The 23,032-nt window shown below is 40.1% G+C and overlaps 1 protein-coding gene across 4 annotated transcripts; it reads right to left on the bottom strand.

Moving 5' to 3' along the window:
- Positions 1-347: 347 nt before the first annotated feature.
- MAP9 (microtubule associated protein 9) lies at positions 348-22,739 on the bottom strand. 4 transcript variants are annotated; one of them, XR_007631841.1, is made up of 12 exons: positions 22,526-22,739; positions 21,554-21,650; positions 18,793-19,212; positions 16,742-16,998; positions 15,837-15,895; positions 15,207-15,372; positions 12,059-12,148; positions 11,213-11,371; positions 10,624-10,769; positions 9,759-9,891; positions 9,024-9,107; positions 3,895-4,032 (listed from the first exon to the last, which is right to left on the bottom strand). XR_007631841.1 is itself a non-coding variant. In XM_050338487.1 (11 exons), the coding sequence occupies exons 1-11, from the start codon at positions 22,559-22,561 to the stop codon at positions 3,910-3,912; spliced, it is 1,686 nt and encodes a 561-aa protein (XP_050194444.1). In that variant the 5' UTR covers positions 22,562-22,738; the 3' UTR covers positions 348-3,909. The 4 variants fall into 4 exon arrangements, 3 of the variants coding, with proteins under 3 accessions (XP_050194444.1, XP_050194445.1, XP_050194446.1); XM_050338487.1 differs by lacking the exon at positions 9,024-9,107 and having other exon boundaries at positions 348-4,032; positions 22,526-22,738; XM_050338488.1 differs by lacking the exon at positions 9,024-9,107 and having other exon boundaries at positions 348-4,032; positions 19,974-21,650; positions 22,526-22,577.
- Positions 22,740-23,032: the final 293 nt, after the last annotated feature.

Raw genomic sequence — 23,032 nt, 5'->3', positions numbered from 1 at the left:
GAGAAGTGGGCTGATGGGAAGCTTTAAGGTCAACAAAGGCAAAGTAAGTCCTGCATCTAGGGCCAAATAACCTCAGGCTAATAGTACAGGCTGAGCCCCAATGGAAAGAAAGCAGCTTTGAAGGTAAATACCTCAGGGTGCCAGAGGAGGAGAGACAGCAATGGGCTCTCACAGCAAAGAATGGCAGTAGCATTGTGGGTTGTATCACCAACTGTATTCAGCAGGTTGATGGAAGTGATTGTTCCTCTGTTTGGCGTGTGTGGGACTGCAGCTGGAGTGAGACTGCATCTCCAGCATCATGTTCAGCTTTGGGCTCCCCAGTGCAAGAAAGAGATGGACAAACTGGAGCAAGTCCAAGTTTTAATGTGCAACCAAGGCTGCCATCAGTGTTCACAGCCCAAAAGAGTTTTATCTCTGTTAGTGAGTCAAGTAACTCAGTTGAACACAGAGTGAACCAAACGAAACATAGCAGTCCATGGCATACAGGCCAGATAAGGTGATATTTTGTGAATCTGAAAGAAAAAAAATACAACAGAGAACAGCATATAATTTTTCTTACCCAGAATGAGAGACCTAAAAATTTTGTATCATCGGCCTGCCCCTTTAGTGCAGCGAATATAGCAACTTAACGCCTGAATGAATTAATTCGGAAAAAAAAAAGAGAGGTACTGATCATCTTCCCAGTTATGACTTGGAAGCTACGTTCTTTAAATGAATGTTTGCATTCTGTGGCAGCAAGCAAGAGCATCAGGGAGGTGGAGGAGACAGCTGGAGTGCTGTAGAAGCTCTGAGTTCAGTGGGATACTGAAGTTCCCTATGTACTTGTCATATTAACAGTGATGAAAGAATAGCTTGTGCTTAGGGACACTGCCCAGTTCCCTTCCATGTATTAAAGTTTTAAATAAAGATTTGTATCCTAGGATTTGTTAAAAACATTAAGGCTATTATAATAAAATATACTTTATTAAATACAAAATATTTTCCCTCTGACATCAAAAAACATATAGACAGGATTTATACAGATATATGTACATTTTTATAAATTAATGCACATATGTTTGTATTTCTCAGCCCTATTTTTTCTGACATTTGCATCATGATGTAACATGTCCAAGTTTTTACAATGTAAAATTAGACAAAGCTCCAAAAATTTTACTGTAAAAGTTAAACACATCAGCTGTTTTCCCCCGTCTACAGATCTTCAGCATCTTTTTCTAACTCAGAAGTTGTGAATTTACGTGAGTGCCTCCTCACTCCTCTGAAAGGTGTCACTAACATCTTCTCACTTCTACTTTCTGTCAAAAACCTTCCACCCAGTCAACTAAAGGCTTAAAGCCAGTAAGAATGCAGTATTCAGCTCAGGCACAGGCACCCAACAAACTTTTTTTAATCTCTGCCACTAATTCTGCCACAGTTTTCACTTGTATCTTCTCAAGTACAGGCCTGTACTTCCTGCCTTACTTCCTCCAGCTGGACACTGCGAAAATAAAGATCCAGATGGTTCGCTTGTCACAGACTGCATTCCTTGTCTCACTTCCCAGATCTGTTGGACAGCAAACTCTACTGCCTGCTACACATTTCATCCATCCATGATACCACAGCTGGAGTTTCTTAACAAACTAAACCTGAATTCAAGGCTCCAAGAGCTAGAAGCCTAGAGGACCAATGATGCACACCACAGCTCCAGTCTAAAGACCTGAATTCATTCAATATTTTTCTCATAAAATCTGGGTGGGTAACTTTTGAGTTGGCAGTCTGTTGCATTCTGCCTGTGCTGCAATCCCACTACCTCTCCTGCTGCTATCTGTAATTTTTCCCTACCTCTTAGGCTGACCAGTGAAACTGCTCTGGCTGGGCATTTTTTCAGCTTCTTAAAAGTTTCTGTGGGCAGTGGATTTTTTCCCTTTGAAGGCCAATACTGCTGATCTGATGCCACTACTGCTGGAAAAAGTGACTGGCTTGCCATGATGGAGTAGCCAGAGCCAGACCTGGAGGTTATGAAAACCAGATATTTGCTTATCTGCAATATCTGGCTTATACCAGATAAAAATCTGGATTCATTGATCTCTACAAATAACTAATGTGCAGAATCCCTTAGCTGGGAACTTCTGTAATGCCATGCACTGCAACACTGCAGTACAGGAAACTCAGCATGGGTACTACTACAGAGTCCACCTGAAAAAAAAAAACACCAAGGGCCTTGGAACACAGCCAGACTCCAGGAGCTTGGCAAGAGTTGACTGCAGAGTTTGGGTTGCTTATGAAAGCTCCAGCCTCTCTCCTGCCCTCTCTCCCCTTTGACCAGTGTCTTCCTCTTCCCAAATGACAGAAGGTGAGCTTAGCATCAACCTGCAAGAACACTGCCCTACTCAGAAGTTCAGTGTCTGAGTGATGACTCTTGGCACAAACCTGAGTCTCACAAAAGCATCAAAAAAATAACAAACAAGCAAGAAACATCACTAAGAAAAAAATCTGTTTGTCAGTCTTTTCTCTCGGTCTTTTCTTTTCTGAGGAGATGCCTTAGTATTACATGAAATGTACACTTAAGGACTATCTCAGAGATTTACAAACAGGACACAACTCTAGTGAAAAAGACAACTCTACTTCTCAAATGCTCCTTTTACTTTCCAAGGAGGCTGCCAGTCTAAACAGGAACAAGATTTTCATTTGAGAAAATATATCTATAAATTAAAGACTAGGGTGGTTGTTTTTTTTCTTCTTGGTGGGTGATACTGGTTTGGTTTTGTTTTAAAGAATACATATTTGAGGAGCATATCTGATCTGGAGTGATTATTAAAGTTCAAATAAGAAAACTCAAACAAAAGTAACAGTTTGAGTTTAGACAGCAGGCAAACAAGAGATGTGAAGATCTCTAAAGACACATAGTCTTGCCGTTGCTTCCAAAATAGTGAGGCAAATAGCCAAAAAAAATAATAATAATAAAAAATTGTAATTTACTACAGCAACCTGCTCATTAGCAATGATGAAAATGTGTTTGGGAGGATTTACTTGATCATGTAAAAACAATCACAGAAGCCTTTAAATTAAGTTCCAAAAAAATAATTTTCTGTTCTAAGGTTGCCTCACAAGAGTACCACTGTTCTGCCCTTGCAGTTCTTATGTAAGCCTTTGTGTGAACATGTCTCTAAAACTGTTTTTTTGTGTAGGAAGCAGGACATCTATGGAATGTTTATGAAGACCTGAAAGGGAGTTAACAACCGCAGTCCTACTTAGTCCTATACTAATTTTACATTATATGGATTCTAGTTTAATTCTTCTGTGCCATCACGTGGCTCACTGTTTTTGGCCCCATGAAAACCTGCTTCTGCTAGATGCAGTTTTAATTTAGGACCTGTATTTATATTTTATAATGTAACATAGTCTAAGTTTATTTTCTCTGTAGCTTATCTCTTCGTGTATGAAAATGACATCCTCCTACCTTTCTCCTTAGCCTTTTGTCTTCTACTATCACAAGAGAGCCAACATCTCCTTGCCCATCATCTCCACCCCACTGCCTCCTCAAAGCATTTCTTCAAGACTTAACTTCTCAAGAGTGGGCCCTATTAACTTAAAAATAACCATTCTGCTACCTATTGGGTGAAAAAAAATGCCAGAGTCCAGCCTTATTTATCCTGAATATACACTTTCATGAAAAAGGTACCAAAGAGGTATGAAGTGGCATAGAATTTAGCAAAACTACATCAAATGTGGAATTAGAAAAATTTGTACGTTTTCTAAAGCAATGGAAGGAGACAAGTGATTTATTTAAACTGTAGACATCAAATAAACTAAAAAGAAAGAATGTAACACCTACAGTGGATCCAGTGAAAATCAACTGTTAATGAAATAGTGACTAGCCATTGTCAGAACTTTGTGGACTCTCTTTTCTTCTGGAAGGCAATAGAGTTCTCAGTAATTCCCTGAATATGTGACTTTGCCAGGTGGCCTCCAGGGAGGACTCATTTCATTCCCATGGACAGACCGCAACTTCTTTTGCTTCTTCTCAAGCTCCTCTCTCCTCTCTTTGTTTTCCTGAGAATAAAAAGATATGTCAAAAAAAGCTCAAATCAAACCCAACCAAACAAAACCCCTACAAAAAAACAACTCCACTAATGGAAAAGTTACAATTATTGTTATACCTTTCTTGTGTGAAATGAAAAGTAAACATCCAACGGAGATTTGCCTTTTGGAGCTCAGTGCCTCAGTCACAGACACTGCACAATGCAACACAAGAGGCTGCACACTGGCTGTCACTTCCAATTAAGGTGACTGTCTCCAGGATAGGCTGGTTTTGTGCACCAACTAAACAAAAAGCCCAACGGAAGAACTAGTGGATCAGGTACTGTACTGCTCTCATATATAATTAGTCTCATATTAATTACTGTCTTTAAGAGAATACCTAAATCACAATGCTGAGTATGTTGTTCTCATGAAACATCGATGCAACATCGTAACTTTTTGTACTTATTAAACCACACTTACCAGGTACTAGAACCAACTGAGAATTAAACAATTTAAACAAAGATTTATCTAACGTATATTATAAGCACTGCAAGGTTCTAATTCCATTTTCTATTATTTCAGACAGCAATGGGCAATCAGGATGATGAAGGATAAGCAAGATACTTGCAACATTCTTTTCGTGTCTATATAACTAATGATTTTCAGGAGACTTGCCATTCGGTATAAAATAAGCATTCTTCTTTGCAAACATGACTGCCATTTCACCACTGCGAGGACCAGCGTCTAAGGGGCATCTGCATTAGCAATTCAGTAAAACGGCGAGCTATCTATAGGTGCACATTTTCCTCACACTTGCAGGTTTGTGGTGCATGCTGATGCACATTTCTGACTGACTTGGAGTGATAGGTTGACATTACAGACCACAGCGTAACTTACTGTGCCCCATTTACTGGGTGGCTAAGAGGTCCTTGAGCAGTTGGCTTTTGGACACATGAACAGTGTGTGTGTTCCTTGGACCAACAACTGGCATGCACATCATAGGTGGTAAACAGGCAGTGTGGATATGCCTACTTAAAATCACCAATTGTGCCAAATCCAGCCTGGGTCCTTTCATCTGTTGCAGCCTACCAGCCTTTGATATGCTATGCTTCATTTTGAAGCACCATAAAAGTGCTGTAGTAGTTTTGTATTTTCACATGTATGCACTGCATTGCAGTGAAACTACTGCTCCTTGAAGATAGCTGTAAGACAACTGATGCTCCTATATAACCCATGATCCAATCCCTCTGATGGACACTGTATATTCCCAAATTCTCAAGATGCTAGCAGTGTTTGCCTGTTATTCATATGTGAGAAGAGAAATAGTGAGGCAACTGTGGCTGAGGGAGTAGACAGGTAAATGAGTGTAGAAGCATTACTGTAAAAAAAAGGAGCTTGAGTGAAAGTTTATTCCTGTTTTAAGCATATGCAGCAGTCAAACTACTGATGTGTACAAAACTTTTAAAAAGGATAACACACACTGAAATATCAACCCTATGATTTTAATCTGTGCCCTTTAGTGCTCTGTTAATGTACATATGAAGATCCAATTCAGTTAGGAACATCCGGTCTAGCTAAACAGACACACAATTATTTCATGTTGTTACTAGGAAGGCTGATTAAAACAAGGCAAAATTTGAATGGAAAAGGAATGCCCTTTGCTAAAATAAGTGATTCAAAAGTTCACCACAGTTAGTCTAATAAAAAATATTATCTCTCTGTACAAACTGTATCTTTCTGGATTACATGGAGTAATTGAGACAAACTGCGCTTGTAGTACTGTAAGATTCTGACTTTTCTCATCCTACACTTTTGCTTTCTTTCTCTTTCCATAGAGATCTTCCTCAGATGAGGAAGTGGTTTTGAGTCTTTAGAACAAGTTCAAGATGTTCTGACATTCTTGAAGTGAACTGTTTAGTACCCTAAGAGGAAAGCAGTCTGCATTATCAGTGGTATTTTTCAAAAAAAGACAAGAAGATATGTCAAGCAGTACAGATGAGCTTGGGAAGAATATGCTCTAACGGAACATATACATGGTACATGCTCCTGTTTTGGAATTTTTGCATATATCCAGTCAATTTATTTTTACAAAATCATAGAATTATAATCTATGAGGCTATGTGTACCATCAGGACATGAAGGTGAAAACTCATTAAAAATAAGACCTATTGTAGCAGTACTGGCAATTATTTGAGCAATCATGTTACAAAAAAATGCGCGTATTTCATGTTTGTCAAGTGCTCTTTACTGAATATATGTGCACAATACATTCATGTATGAAAAACCCAAACGAAAAATAAAGCAAACATGCACCTAGGAAGAGAACAAAAGTTGCTTTGGATTTTTCAATTGAGTCTTAGTGTTGAATGTTTGCATTTGAAGATCCAGTTTTCCTTAATGAATCCTAGTGCCAAGGAAAGAATCTCGAGCTAATTTAACTGTTTTTAAAAAGATTAAATTTGTGACTTATTGGCTTCTTCCCTGTCTTCAGCACACACAAAGCTTTTTATGTGCTAATCCTAATTACAGTGCACATTCTCACAAGATATAGCTAACATAAATATTCCATAAAATAATAAAGATGTTATTTGCACTAACAGAAGAAGAGTGACAGAAGCAGTGAAAGACTAAATCAATAACTGTAGCTCATCATACAGTAGATCAACTCAACTGTATAGCTTGATTTCTGTGGAAGTTTCCCACTCAATAACCTAGTAAGATGAATATATTTTTCATCTACCAAATTCTGGGAAGAGCACATTCTTTGGCAGAATGACTGCCACATAATAATTGAATTTTAGATATTAGAGAAGACTTACAACATTGAAGAGGAGTGACAATAGCAGCCTTATTTCTAACATACTGCAATACCAGGACATAAAAATTCCAATATAGAAAGTATTTGCAGAGAGATCTTATTAAATCACATGAAATGAATAACCCACATCAGCTGTTTCTAACCCAGAAAAGCGACAAATCCATGAGACTCATCCAGTACATCCTTTCTGGATGTTTTTAAACAGCTTTAGAATGCTAAAAATAGATGTTGTACATTCTCAACCTCAAGGTAAAATTTCAAATTTCTTCAAGGGCATTTAACCTTACTATGTTGATCTTTAAGAATTATTTGGAAGCAGTCTTACTTCTCATCAAGGTCGGCTACTCACTTTTATGCACAGTAAACAGGTAGCAAGATTGATATCTCAGGAATAAATGAAAACTAAATTTTCAATGTGATTCTTCTCCCTATTTCACTCCTCAGAACAGGTGCATGCCAGTAACAAGTGTCAGACACTGGTATTATGCATTAAGCAAAAATTTATAATTTATCAGGCTAGATTGGCTTCAAGAGGTCTTGGTGAGTAGCAGGAGGCAAATGATAGGAAAGAAACAAAATAATCAGAAGCTTAAATTTCCCAGGCAGTACTAAAGCATCTCAGCTCAAGATTATCCTTTTTATGTTAGTATTGTACAAGTGTTAATAACCGTTTTTAGGGCATTTATTTTCAGGCTTAAAAAGTAATCTTCTCTATGCAATTTGTGTTATCAAACATTCACACAATGATCTCTAAAAGCAGAAGTAACAGAATTTCCATTAATATAAAAGCAGAATGTTTCTTCTATTTAAGAAGAACTACAAGGAGATTTTTATGTCTGTTTTATCCATGCATTATGGTCAACACTTGGTTCAGATGAATGTAAACACATTTATTTGTGTTGAATGTTAATGAAAACATATTAGAATACTTCCCACTATATTACTCCTATTTTATTTCCCTTCAAAACAAAATCTCCTTAGTTGAAACAATACACTTAAAAGGCCTCCCCAGTTCTGCCTTCAGATCTGATTCCTGTTTTATCTACCTGCAGGCAGATATCATCTTAGTTCCCTTGACAACTTTAGTTCCCAATGACATCTTTACAGTGTTTCTTCTCTGCAGTTCACTAAAGGTGTGTATTTTTTCTATAACTGTACAAAGTGAGACAATATTCTGGCCAAACATGATGACAGAGCCATTGCCCAATCTGCTTTCTGAAATAAAGGTGTCTATGCTGAAAAAAGCAAGCACAAATTCTGAAAGTAAAAATGTGAAAATTGGGCATGAGACACATCAGTCAACACCTGCACATAGACACTGAAAATTAGATCATTTTAGAGGTACCTGTGCCAACCAGTTCAGTATCTATCCCATCCTCTTACACCTCTTATTTTTCAAAGTGCTCCTCTCATGTAGGCACTTGTACATCCAGTTAGATCTGGTCATTCCTCCAACTACTGAAATTCGTATTATTAATCCCACTAAAGTGGTGACCTCAGGAATTTATACACAACAACAGGGGAGCCTGTGCTACGCAGCATCTTTCATTTCCCAAAAAAAGGATAATTTTTTTACCTTTGTACAGAGTCCAAGACAGCACAGTAACATTCAGGCTTTAATACAACTACACCGATTAGGATAGTCCCAGTAAGCAGAGCATAGAGGACAGTGCACTAGTTACTGCTCAAAGTGTAGCATTTCCTTCCTTGGCAACCAGGAATATTGACTAAGCAAGAAATAATCTGAGACTGGACATTAATAATTTGACTAAACTGAGCTGGTAATCACTTGACAAAGAGGACCAGAGAAAATAGTTCTCACCAATCATTACAGAAATCAGAGGTACTCCAACAGGGACCAGGTCAAATATCTTAATGTATCTAAACCTCAGACTAAAAAAGTTTGAAAACAGAGAGAAGAGAAAATACGCAGGCTCTTGCTGTTTTATGCAACTGTGTATTTCTGAGTTAGCCAAGTACAGTATGATTGTCCTTTTTAAATCTGTCCCACATCTGTACATCTGCCTGCCTCAGTTCTCATCTCTCTGCCTCCTCATTCTTCAAAAAAAAAAACAAAACAAACCACAACAACAACAACAACAACAAAATAAAAACCCACCAGATTTTTTTATATGTACAGGATGTGTGCAAGAAATCATACGGAAGAGAGACAACAGAAGAAACACTCTCAAACTAAGAATACCTTAAGAGTCAGCATGAGGAATGACTGTGTCACAGGGTGAGGAATTAAAATACAGGTTCTTCTTTAAACTAGCAGGTCACATACCTTCAAGAAAACAATATATGCTAAGAATATTAGTGATATCTCTTCTAGTTTGCCTTTCTGTATCAAGGGAAAAGACCTGCCTAACTGTTGGGATTGGAGTACTAGATTAGTTTACTGCTTAACTACTGGGACTAAAGGACACTGTTGGGGGAAAAATATAATTAGGAGTATCAGAGTTCCACCCTTTCTTGTAATAATAATTTTAAAAGTCATTACAAGTGCTTTTACCAGTTGTAAGGTATACCAGTCTCCACCTTCTATGCTTCCTTGAATGTACATGCACTCACTGTTGCAGCTGGGGATGCTGTTTGGCTTTGCAGGTTTTGTGCTGTGGAGAGTTGGCCCTTCAGAGATGGCTGTCCCTGATGTGGAATGGCAAAAAATGAAGAGTAACTATGAAACTGAAAACTCTGTAACATGTACATAGGGAGAATATATTTTCATGTCTGCCAAATATCAAGTCCACCGCACTTTACCATCATTTTGCTCATGAACTCTGGAGGACAAGTGATGCAATGTTGCCACCGTCTGGCCTCTCTAATAACAGCACAAAACCGCAGGAATATCAAAATACACAGCTGTTCACACTCATTACTCTATTAAACTTTTTGGTTTTGACAAAGTGCAAAAAAAATCCCCAAACAAACATACCAGCCATCTTTCATATTCCTCTATAGCCTTTTCATTTTTTAATTCCTTCTTTGCCCGTTGCATTTCTTGCTTTTTCCTCTCTAGGAATTTTTCTACTTTCTTCTTTTTTATATATTCTTCTTTCTTTTCAATCCTATATAATGAGAGGGAAGAACAAGAGATCATGTAACAGACTAAATGCTGCACCTGTGACTGATTAACTAAATTGAGTCAAAAGAGATATTTTATACTTTCAATAAAACTTTGAGAATATATATTTAAAATCTTGCCAGTCCATTTTGATGTATCACCTAGGTATAAATGAACCTACTACTCTATCTGTTATGGCATCTCCTTTTCTGTACTCCTTTTCCCTTATTTAGTATCATAAAAAGCCCCTTAGATTCTGAACCTCTGTAGGTAACTGTAAGTTGCACAAGGTCTGTGAAAACTCTTGGCCTGTAAAACTAACACAGAATTTCTCCAGCAAATACATCTCAGTTCCTTCCTTCCTGCATACCTCTGCATTCATACATTGTATTCCACAAAACTTAAAGATTTACTCACCTTCCTATGGCTTAGTAATGAAGCATGAAACCTAATCACATAAGACATGATACTCAGTGAATCTTACTTCTCTGCTGCAGTGTGTCTGACTGGGCTTAGTAGCCTTTTGAGGAAGAAAGCTATTAAATTACTAAACTGAAAGGAGCTGTACATCTTGCTTTCACTGTTATACTTATTCTCCATCGGGACTGAAGAATCTGATCCCAAGTATGCCACTGTCTTACAACTACAAGCACATCAGGCACTCACAGAAGATCTAATACATTTATAAGTAAAGACTTTGGAAGATATGACACAGCAAAACACAGTGGTGGAGTACCATTTTTCAACTGCTGATATGCTGACTCTCCTCTTCTCTGCAATCAGTTCCTCTTCTTTCTCCTTCCTGATTCTTTCAGACTCTTTTTCCTTTCTGCTTTGCTCTCTTAAATATTCCACTTTTCTTTCTTTCCATCTTTTGAACGCCTAAAGAAAACCAAAGATTCATGAGAAATCTTACCCCTCATCTTTTGTCAATACTCCCCTTGCCTATTCTCTATTATTATTTCTTGTAATTCGACACACGCCAATTTTGGAATATTTGTTTGTAGCATTTCTTAGAAGTGGGTATCACTATGCCTCACAGGAATAAGTTATCTTGATGGCAAGTACTAGTTAAATGTATTTATATGACTTTTATTTTACATTCAGTTAATAGACTCCAAATACAGAAGCACATTTGTCTACAAATGTAAACATTATGCATTTCTGGCAGAACATAACTTAATATGAACTTACTTCAAAAATTAAGCATGTCTAGACTCAGATTCTAGTTCGTTTCCATCTCTTTCTGGGTTAATCAGAATTCTTTTCTACAATCTCCTGAACCACATTCAATACACGTTTTTGTACATATTTCACATCACCACCTGTGCTGCTTCTGTTTTCTCCTTATTCTGTTCTTCTGGGGTTTTTTCCTCAAGTTCCTCAAGCTTCTTTTTTTCACTTAACATCTTTGCTTCTCTTGCTTTCTTTTTTTTCCAGGCTTCAAAACATGCAATTGATTCCTCTCTTCTAAGTGCTTCTTTCTAGATTGCAAATAAAAGTCTACATTTAAATACACTTCAATATAAAATTATAATTGAGATAGTATGCTTTAATATAATTTTTAATGGAGCAATAAAGAAATAGAAATTGATTTGAAGACAACATTTCAAGTATTACTCACAATTAAATTTTAAATATACATGGCCGAGTTTTTTCTATGCTCATTTTTAATTTAGGTTAATCAACTGAAACAAACTACTCCAGCAAAATATGTGTATAAGAATATGAAATACATGTTAAGCGTTTGGCAGTGAAAGATATTAAATAGTTAAATTGAAGAATGTGTATGGTACTATTCAAAATACAGTCCTCTGTAAATAAGTATCTCTTGAGGGAGGGAGTAAACCCCTCATGTTCTGATAGACAATATAAAACTTAGCACCTTAAGAGCTGAGCATCCCAAGGTCTTTGTAAACAAACCTAAAAATTAATCTAAGAAGTACACTTTTAACACACCCTATGTAAATGTGTGGGGAAACATCAGACACACCGTTTGCCAAAACCATAACAAGCAGGACAGGTCATTTAGTGTTCCAAATCACCTTGTGCTCTTTGGAGAAGATCAGATGCCTTACAACAGCAGACTGATGCACTCAGGCAGAAAGCACAGGCAAGCACGCTTCAAAGAATTATAGTCAACTTCTTTTTAAACAAAAGTGAAAACAAACCTTTTCAGTATCGTTCTTCAGATTTTCAGCTTTCTCCTTTTCAGTTCTCTTTAATTCCATTAGAAAGCGCTTTTTCTTTTCCAGCCAATTCTGCAAGAATCATTAAAGACTTATAAAGTCCTTTTAAGGTGTAAGTAAAGAGCAGCACCAATATAATGACCACCAAATTCCTCTTAATTCTTCCATGTGCTACTTAAATAACTACCCCGGGTGGAGGGGAAAACCCATCTGGGCCGCTGATATATGGCGAGACATCGCTACCCGGGTAGAGAAGCTGCTTGTGAGGGTCCACCACGTAGACGCCCACGTGCCCAAAAATCGAGCCAATGAAGAACATCGCAACAATGAACAGGCAGACCGAGTTGCACAAATTGAGGTGTCACAGGTGGACCTAGACTAGCAGCACAAAGGCGAACTGTTCTTAGCACGATGGACTCATGATGCCGCCGGCCATCAAGGCAGAGATGCCACCTACAGATGGGCACGAGACCGAGGGGTGGATCTAACCATGGATGCTATCTCTTCAGGTTATCCATGACTGTGAGACATGCGCTGCCATTAAACAGGCTAAGAGACTGAAACCCCTGTGGTATGGTAGATGGTGGAATAAATACAGGTATGGGGAGGCTTGGCAGGTTGATTATATCACACTGCCACAGACCCGTCAAGGTAAGCGCTATGTGCTCACCATGGTGGAAGCCACCACTAGATGGCTGGAGACGCACCCGGTGCCCCACGCCACTGCCAGAAATACCATCCTGGGCCTCGAAAAACAGGTCCTGTGGCGGCACGGCACCCCAGAGCGGATTGAGTCAGATAATGGGACACACTTCAAAAATAGTTTAGTTACCACCTGGGCGAAAGAGCATGGCATTGAGTGGGTCTATCACATCCCATACCATGCAGCAGCTGCCGGGAAAGTTGAACGGTGCAATGGACTGTTGAAGACTACCCTGAAAGCATTAGGTGGAGGGACTTTCAAACACTGGGATCAACACCTAGCAAAGGCTACATGGTTAGTCAACACTAGAGGCTCCGTCAATCGAGCCGGCCCTGCCCAATCAGAGTCCCTTCACACTGTAGACGGGGACAAGGTCCCAGTGGTTCACATGAGAGGTATGTTAGGTAAAACACTTTGGGTTAACCATGCCTCAAGCAAAGGCAAATCCATTCGTGGAGTTGTCTTTGCCCAAGGACCTGGTTGCACATGGTGGATGATGCAAGATGGAGAAATCTGGTGCATACCCCAAGGAGATATTATCTTAGGGTAAACAGGCCAAACTCTACCCGTATTTGTATCTATATGTATTTGTGAATATGTACATAGTTTAGAATGATGTATGTATATATGGAGTTAAAAAAAAAAAAAAAGGTTCAATTTGATAGATGTATGGTGGCATGGGAAAGGGAAAAAAAAATTAGGGGTGGATAATGTCATAGTTCTGATTTCAGCAAGGAATTTTTCTTTCCCTTCCCCCCTGCGTGTGTGCTCTGTGGATGAGCCATCAGGTGAACAAAAGAATTAGCCTCAGTCCACTAATGGCCGAGATTAGTCTCCTTGACAACGAAGGGGGAGGAGTTGGCTGGTGTGTGACTGGAAGGGGGTGGAGTCTGGGGGGAGAGCTGGGTCTCTCTGCCCTGAGGAGAGGCTGCTGCGGGCTGCAGACACTGCCGGGTTTCTTTGTCTTTTTCCTGTCGGAGGGGAGTTTTTGCTGCTGCTCTCGGCTCAGCTGTGGCTGGCTGCAGGCCCTGCTTACAACGGACCCTAATCAGCTGAAGTTTGTGAGTTTTCTTCCATTGGGAGAACTTTCTGTTTTATTGCTGTTGTTTTTCCTTCCCCTTCTTACCCACCCCTCCCCCCACCTGGCGGCAGCCAAGGATCTCACAGCGCCGCCTGGTGACGGGCACTGGACATTACAAGTTCTGCTCCTCCAGTGATCCAACAGCGCCACCTGGTGACTACAATAGGACACTACAAGTTCTGCACCTTCAGTAACCCAAGAGCGCCACCTGGTGAATGGTACAGGACATTACAAATTTTGCATCTCCAGTGACCCAACGGCGCCCCCTGCTGACTGTGGCTGGAACTGCACCAAAGGGTGCTAAAAATTGAACTATTTAAATTTTCCTTTTGCCGGTTCATCAGTTTTGTTCTTGAAGGGGATTATTGGTGGGTATAGGAGTATTGCTTGGTTGTTTTACTTAGTTTTTTCGTGTTCCTGTTAATACACACATACCTTTTAATAAAGGGCTGTTATTTTTTTGTTTTCCCTTTTCCATAACTTGTTTTCCTTCAATCTGAGCCTCTTAATTTCGGATTTATAATTGCTTAGAAAAAGAAGTTTGGGTCTTTTCCTCCTAATTCATCCTCAGCAAAAGACCCTTGTTCCATTTAAACTAGGACACCTATACCTAAAGAGAATAAAACCCTTCTGGGAAGAGTGAGACTTCAGGCAACCACAAAAGGTTATGAGCAATCTGCTCATAAGAAACAGACTTAAATTTTCAAGATTTAACTATATTATTTGGTATACAGCCTAGAGATACAAGTGTCCTAAATGAAGATTATTTTACCTTTAAAATTATGGAGACAATATGAATATTCATTTGACATTCAATTTGCTCTAGGACCATAACAAGTATTAAAAACACATACCAACATGAACAGCTTCTGTAATTAAAGTTGTTCTCAAATAGATTAGTAGCAAAAATCTGTTGGAACCATAAACTAATCATTGTGGAATTCTACATGGAATTTACATAGATTTTTATTCCAGAGAGAGTACTAGATTTGTTATTACTTTTCCTGAATGCTGGCTGAATAGAACATACCAGGAAAAAAAAGAGCAACTTTAAACTACACACTCATGTTAAAGATGAAGTAGAAATAAAGGAAAATATGTGCCTGAAAACAGTCTGACATGATAAATTATGAATCACAGTATGCCCCTTTCATATAGCTTTTGAGTTCATAATTTGAGGAAAAGGGATAGCCAACAGAATAAAAGGATTATTACTCCTGTAAGCCTATGCAAGGAATATAGTAAGAAATATTGATTTCAAGAAATATGAGGTGTTGACCCCTAAATCAGGAACTTTCTATGCACAGTTTCATTTGTTGGTTTGTTCGTTCATTTTTAAGATCTACCTGAAAAACAGCTGCTCTTAAACTATCTGCTTCATCAAATTCTGTTCTTTTCTTCTGCATGCATTTATCGTCCAACAGGTTTAATGATCCCAGATATTGAGATGAAACAGGTGTAGCTGATGGAACAGGTTTCACCTTTGTCTTTAGGTGCACAGAAGACGGAGACCTATGAAAATACCAGGACACAAACACATTCATGATCTTTCCATTTATTGTAGCTGATACCAAGCACTGTTCCCTTTATTTCAGTACATACCAAAAGTTATTTTGATTGGTTTTTCATATGCGTTTGACTGGGGACTGGGGAAAAGAAAAGGAGGAAGAACCTCTTCTTTTTCTGAGGGCTTTATTACTGCCAAAACAAGCCATTATGCAACACATCCAGTAAAGACTTCAGTAGCGCACACACATCACATACACTGTCAAAAGATTTGGGAGTCTGATTGGATATAAACCTGAGCAAGGGTCATAATAACATGCCTCATCCACTAAAAGGTTTTTCACAGATTGTCAGAGGTTGTCAGCAATGAATACAATGCTGACAGAAAATAAGGATGAAGCAGCATTGTCGGGGCACTTACACGCATCCTACACTGTGCAGACTGTGATAACTAAGAGTCTTTCTCTTACCTGTCAGATAAAGAAGCATTTGGGTTTTGTAGAACTCTCTCCTTTGTTTCACTTGGTTTCTAAGAAACAGAGGAAAATTAAAGTCAGAGTCTCTCAAGCAACGGAACTAGATCAAGATGAAACAGAGTTTTACAAGCTAACAGAGATGTTGAGAGTTGGGCTTAACCCTTACAAGTCCCTTCCAACTTGAGATATTCTATAGTTCTATGATGTTAGAAAAATAGGCAAGAAAGCCACTCTAATACAAAGGAGGTACAGTGCAGGGAAAGAAAGGAAGGAGAAAAAAACAACCAACCAAACTAATACAAATCAAAACTTTCAGAATGCCTGTATAATTTTCAAATGGCACCATAAATGTTTATTTGCATTAAGTAAAAATATAGTCTATAGTTTAGAAATGTAAAGAAATAAAAAGAACCCATCTTGGCAATGGATTTCCTTCTTATTTTATCAACTCTCTTTTAACTCTTTTGAATACTTAGCTTTAACAATTACATGTATCTATGCATTTTCTTTCTTATGATAAAGCATAGAGTGCTTTGCAACTTATCCCTGTATTCCGGTCACACCAGGGATTCCATCCTCTGCCAACATACACTGCTCACTGCAATTTGGTTAGCCTCACAACAGAGATTTGCCATTTTCACTTGGACAAGGATACTTTCTTAAGACTAGAAAACACATGTCAATACCTTTATGTGATTTAAATGACTTGTATGAAAGGTATTTCCTACATCTTCTATAAAGCTATATAGAATTTGGAAGAGTCTCAGCTCTAGAAGCCAGAGATAAACTCTGAGCTTTACAAACAGTATTTTCACATTTAGGTTACCAGCAGTAACTTCACAAAACTTTCCACATTAGGACATTGTTCCATACAATGGCAAGACTCTTATGAGTAATACCTTGACAGAGCTCTTTGATGCATTCTTTGCCTCCCTATGTTCAGACTGACCATTCACTGATACCTCCTGCATTGTACCAGTTATTATTTGCCCTTCTGCTATTTTCATTGTTCCATCTGAACTGTCAGCTGTTGGGTTCTCCAATTCCCTTGTTTTCTCACAGGCTGTGGTCATCATTTGTTCTATCACAGAAGGAGATTTTCTACCACTGTCCTCCAGTTTCAAATCACTGGTGTTGACAGTCTTCTGATCTTCACCTTATGGGAGGAAAAAAGATTGAGAGGACACATTAACAAGAATTTCATGGTTCCTTAGTATTTTTATTTCTGTAAAAAAAACACCTGTCCATGGAAGTTATTACTAAATTTTATACAGTATTTTCTGTATACTTGCTTCTAAGAGAACTACATACTAATAAGAAGAGTATTCCCTTGTTTTAAAATGTAAGACTGGAGTAGCAACTAAGCTTTAACTAACGTTAGAGAATGTGAGAGCATGACAAAGGCAAAACTGCCCATCTGCCTTACCACCCAAATGTAGATTCTACTGCAGAAACCAAAACCAAGAGTTATTGCAATCACAGTAAGAGATCTTCTGACATCTAGCAAACTACTAGTGAAGTCTGCACAACACTTAGGATAACAAAAACTTTCACTGTGTGATGTCTTTCAGGGGTGTGGGACACATGAGGAAATAACAGAAAGATTCTGCAGTGGAGATTTAAAGAAAACATCACCATTAATGCAGAGATACAAATTTGTAAAACAATTGAGACACAAAACAAAAAAGGCCCTGGTGAAACCAAATTACAGTCTTCCACAATTTTCAGACAGAATTCTTAAAAGAAATAGAATTCTTGGATGAGAAGTTAACTCCAAATTACCTGAAGAAAGGAATATCAATCCTCATAATCTAAGAAATTTAACCTAGATTTACAATGATGAAGGTAAGTTCAAGGTGACAAGAATTCTGAATTGAAAACCAATATGCCAGTATCACTGCACTACTTTGATTCACACGAAGCCAAGTAGTTCACCTTCTTCTCTGCCAGTGTAAAACTACACAAGCACAACAGCCAGGACAGAGAAGTGTCTGCACTGCCCAAGTGAACATTCAAATATCCAGCACTTTGGTGCCATCATGTGGAAAGATGAAAAGGAGCTGACATCATTAATCATGCTCTAGCAATTTCAAAGTTGTAATCTTCCACCACAGCTAATGACCAGCCATAAATTTATCTCAACATCAAACAGGACAAATTCCTCTCATATTAGGAATTAGATATGAATATGAAGATTAGAATGGAATTAGATAAGAATATGAATGGAATTGGATATGAATGTGAAGTCTTTTGACATTTTATATTTGTAAAAACACATACAGTTAATTAGCAGAATTCCAAGCTCTGCTTTGCACATTAAAAATGCATGAGCTAGTCTTATAATGAAACATTAAAGTTTGGGGATTTTATGTGTTTGATTATACATCCAAAGTGTGTCAGCATCCTTAAAGTAAAAGATCATTTGAAGTTTTAACTTGGCAATGATGAGACTCAACCATTCTCACATTCTGTTACGTTACAGCTTCATGATGCTTCAGTATCACAGCTTCAACATTGTATTTACAAACACTGTGGTCAAAACTTCCCTGGTCATGGAAAAGGAGTGGCTGTTTGATGACCTTCCCCATGGAAAGATACATGGAGGCTGTGGACACTATGTGAATATGGTTCTGAGCCAGGCACATACTGCGGAGGCAACTCGGTAAACCTCCCACACCATTCACGGACATGCACTGATGAAGAGCTGAACTTCAAGGACCTGAACAGCTGTTTTTCATCTTCTGAAAGGAAAACAGGAACCTCCTGCTATGTAGCCCACAATATTTCAGTTTACCCCCTGGTAGATGGAGGTTATGTATTTTTAGAAGTCTGGCTGCAAGCCAAAGTAGCTGATCGTTAACACAGAAAATAACCTAAACTAAAACACTTTAAAATACTGTAGCATGGCTAAGCAAGTAGCAGCAACAACATTCAAATGCTTTCTTTTCACCTGATGATGAAGCATTTCTTTGTTTGTGCAGCCGTGGCTTTACTGTTGGTTGCTTTTCCTCTTGATTTCTTTTTTTATGTCGTTCATGAATAAGCAAGTCATCACTTTCATTATTATCACACGGTACTTCTTCAGCAGCTGAAAGTGCTTCATTATTTTTTCTGTCATTACCCTCATTTTGACCTTCCAAACATTCTTCTTTACCACCTTTTCTGTCATCCGATATGTTATCACCTTCTAAAACCATTATTTTCTGAAGCTGCTCTTCATGAAATGACAAAGTCAAGTCATCAGCAGGTTCATTTTCCAAATCTGCTAGTTTTTGTGAAGCATCATCATTCATAAGAGAACTCCCAACAGCAACGGATTCACCAATGCTTGCAGCACGTGAATAACCTTCAGTAAATTCTTCCTCAATACCTGTAAAGGGCATATTATCAACTTGCATTTGAGACAAGTGGGGAAAAAAACGCAACACAGAAGCTGTATCTTCTACAATGTAAAACTATTTTTTATACAACATCCTCCTGACCTTAGTTTCTGAGCATTTCTCTTTCTGTGCCTCTTATGCCTGCAAAGCCACCAGACTAAAGCCTTATTTTACTTCCTTTCCTGTCATCTGTTTCCATGGACCCAATCCAAAGAGAAATATTCACTCACTAATTCTTTTCTGCCATGCAATTCAAAACCCTTTTAAAAAACAATGTCTCAATGCCACAGGAAGTGAAAGTAAGTCAACAGCAACAAAGCTAGTCATGTTTGGTATCAGAAGCCTTCCCTTCACTTCTGTGCCATCTAAAATCTACTAGAAGATACTCAGAAAAGTATCTGGTCCAATGCTAAGGTTCACATGTTTGACAAAAATATTTTGATCTTCCTGTAGCCTGTTATGGCTAACTGGCTTAATTTCAGAGTTCAAATGCTTGAGGAAGGTGGTGAAAGAATGTCATGATAGTAATTTATTTACTGCTGGAAGAGCTTGTTTCTAAATCTTGTCAGCAAAGAGAAATCAAAGCATCCTACAAACTGCAAAAAGATGTTTTAAGTGTGAAAGAAAAACAGGACACAGAGAAAGTCCTTTTAAAATTCCTATTTTCCTTAACATGCAGTGCCATACCAGGAAGAAAAAGAGTCATTTGGCCAATCTTGTTAAACTAAACATAAAGTAGTAGTGGGTTTACCCTGGTTGGATGTCAGGCACCCACCAAAGCCTCTCTATCACTCTGCTTCTCAGCTGGATAGGGGAGAGAAAATATAACAGAGGTTCATGAGTTAAGATAAGGACAGGGACAGACCACTCATCAAACAACATGACAGGCAAAACAGACTTAGCTTGAGGATATTAATTGGATTTTTTACTAATAAAATCAGAGCAAGATAATGAGAAGTAAAACAAATCTTAAAACCACCTTTCCCCCACATGCCCCTCCTTCCCCAGTTCTACCTCCTCCCCCCACAGTGACACAGGGAGATGGGGAATAGGGATTATGGTCAGTTCATCTCACGTTGTTCCTGATGCTGATCACGGAGAGGAGTCCTTCCCCTGCTCCAGCGTGGGGTCCCTCCCATGGGAGATAATTCTCCACAAACTTCTCCAGAGTGACACCATCCCACAGGCAACAGCTCTCCACAAACTGCTGCAATGTGGGTCACTTTTCCATGGGATGCAGTCCATCAGGCACAGTCTGCTCCAGTATGGGTCCCCCACAGTCCTACGAGCAAATCTGCTGCAGCGTGGTTTCCTCTCTCCATGGATCTGCAGGTCCCTGCCAGGACCCTGCTCCAGCACTAGTTTCCCACAGGTTCACAGCCCCCTCTCAGGCATTCATCTGCTCTGGTGTGGGTCTCCTCCATGGGCTGCAGATGGATCTCTGTATCCCCATGGTCCTCCATGAGCTGCAGGGGCACAGCCTGTTCTCACCATGGTCTTCACCATGGGCTGCAGGGGAATCTCACCTCTGGCACCTGAAGCACTTCCTCCCCCTCCCTCTCCACTGACCTTGGTATCTGCATAGTTGTTCCTCTCACATATTCTCACTCTGCTCTTCTCTGGCCACAATTACATCTGTACAATAACTTTTCTTTCCTTCTTAAACATGTTATCACAGAGGCATTACCACCATTTCTGACTGGCCCAGCCTTGGCCAGTGGCGGGTCTGTCTTGGAGCAGCCTGGCATTTGCTCTGCTGGACATGGAGTAACCTTCCGGCAGCTTCTCACAGAAGCCACCCCTGTAGCTCCTCTGCGACAAAAACCTGGCCATGCAAACCCAATACAAAAAGCAAACATAAAATGCATCCCGGATCAAGAAAAACAGCCAGACCAAAACTCTTCACGGTTTGTGTACAGTGCCAGGGAAGTATGCTCTGCAGTGTGTCCTAAAAGCCATTATTCACTGATTGTCCAGAGTGGGAAAACAGGAAGAAAAAAACAGGGCTCTCTCTCTGCCCATTTTCACTTTCATTCACAGTACTGTGCACTACTACAGGTGACAAGTAAACAAGATGGCTACGGAGGAAAACTGGGCATCACAATGGTAGGAACCAGTACAGACTGTGTCTGGTCTAGCAGGCTGGCACCACCACTGATTTCATTGGGAATTCTGCTCCTAACTTAGAAGAGGAGGACTCAGTGATTTAGAAGCTGTTAAAATATGAAATCTTGGAACACTAAATCATATTGACTCACAAAGATTGGCTGGGCTATAGCAATGAGTTAAGAAGAGGAAGAACACAAGGAAAAATATTTAATTCTGTTTTACCATTTAACATGCCATCTTCATCACTCTCAAAGTCGTCTGAGTATTCATCTGTTTGCTCGCTTGATGCATGAGCAGAAATTGCTTCCTTTAGCTCATTCTGAAACGGTTTCACAAATAACTTTTGCATAGATGGAAAGATTTAATTGAAAAAGTTCATCACTAATTCCCCCCTCCCACACATACATAAGTAAAACTAAGCAACAGAGTTAAGCCTGATTAACTGATAATTATTGTGAAGGATAGTGCTTCCATTCTATCACCATTCCCCCAATATTTCTGTGTTAAAAAACAAACAAACAAACAACAAATCTCCATGTATTAATTTATATTTCTTCTTCACAAGAAATATACCTTGCAAATCCCTTTTCCATTTTTGGCAATTATGACATATCATCATGTGACACTCCCCCCCCCTTTTGTATGTTTTGATCAGCAAGAGCACAAGAGAAGGGCCTAGGAGAGCAGGTGAGCACTGACTGTTGCAAAGCAAGTGCCTGAAGCAGGTGACACTTTCAAAACAGTGGAAGGACTTCACATATTTTGGACTCTCTGCTGCAGGACATCCCGAACACATCACATTTAAATGGGTTCTGAAAGCCACTGGCCCTACTTATAGATGAAAAACACATCAAGAAATGCAGCATCATCTCCAGATTCAAGGCCCTGAGCCCAAACCACGGAAAGCTGGGGAATAGGTGTTTTGACGCGTGTCTGAGGAGCTTCCCGGGGCGCCTGCTGGTGGCCGGCGCTGCCTGGAGCGAGCTCCGGCCTCGGAGCCGCCGCTTCCCAGCCTGGGCACGGGGAGCCCCTTCCTGGCGTCCCCGCGGAGGGAAGCCTGCTTCCCCGCTTTCATTTTGACGGCACAGCGCATTGTCGTGGGTGTGCCGGCTTTAACAGCGAGTTACTCCATTCCCGGTGACAGAAACCCGCCCGCAGGCCCCGCTCCCCGCAGCCCGCGCCGCCGCCGCTCACCTGCACCGCCCGCCCGGCCGCGCCTCCGCCCGCCATGGCGGCGGCGTCTCGCCTGCAGCTCGCAGTGCCCGAGACCGCCGTCCTGCCCTCCGAGAGCCCCGGGGAGAGTCCCGAGGAGAGCTCCGGGCCCGGCCCCGCCGCGGTCCCGCCCGTCTCCCGGCAACGGCCGCGCCGGCGAGTGCCTTCATTAGTGGGTCACAGCCGTGCGTGTCCGCAGCGCCGCTTCCTTAGCCGGGCCGCGGCCACGCTGCACCCGCGCCGGGCACACACCGGCGGGCTGGCGCTGACGGGGTTTGTTTGTTGATGCCCACGCCCTGCATGTGGCCCTGTTCCCACAAGGTGCACATCCACACGTGCGTGCCGCTCGGAGCAGGGCTGGCACAGCTTCATCGGCCCCGCTCTTGCAGTCAGGCCACTGTCCAAAAATTTCCTGCTTAGGATTTGAGCGCTGTCCACAAAAAACGTATTTGTGTCAGTGCTTTCTGGAATAAAGATCTCCTGGCACCC

Source organism: Myiozetetes cayanensis, unplaced genomic scaffold, assembly GCF_022539395.1.
Source record: "Myiozetetes cayanensis isolate MyiCay16 unplaced genomic scaffold, myiCay2020 scf7, whole genome shotgun sequence".
Classification (NCBI taxonomy): Eukaryota; Metazoa; Chordata; class Aves; order Passeriformes; family Tyrannidae; genus Myiozetetes; species Myiozetetes cayanensis.
This window is presented reverse-complemented; position numbering and strand designations above follow the sequence as displayed.

Coding starts and splice junctions, on each gene's coding strand:
- MAP9 (XM_050338487.1), bottom strand. CDS start 22,561: ATGGCGGGCGGAGGCGCGGCCGGGCGGGCGGTGCAG. Junction 19,213..21,553: donor TGAAGATGGCATGTTAAATG/GTAAAACAGAAT, acceptor TGCCCTTTACAG/GTATTGAGGAAGAATTTACT. Junction 15,373..15,836: donor AATGCTTCTTTATCTGACAG/GTAAGAGAAAGA, acceptor GTATTTTCATAG/GTCTCCGTCTTCTGTGCACC.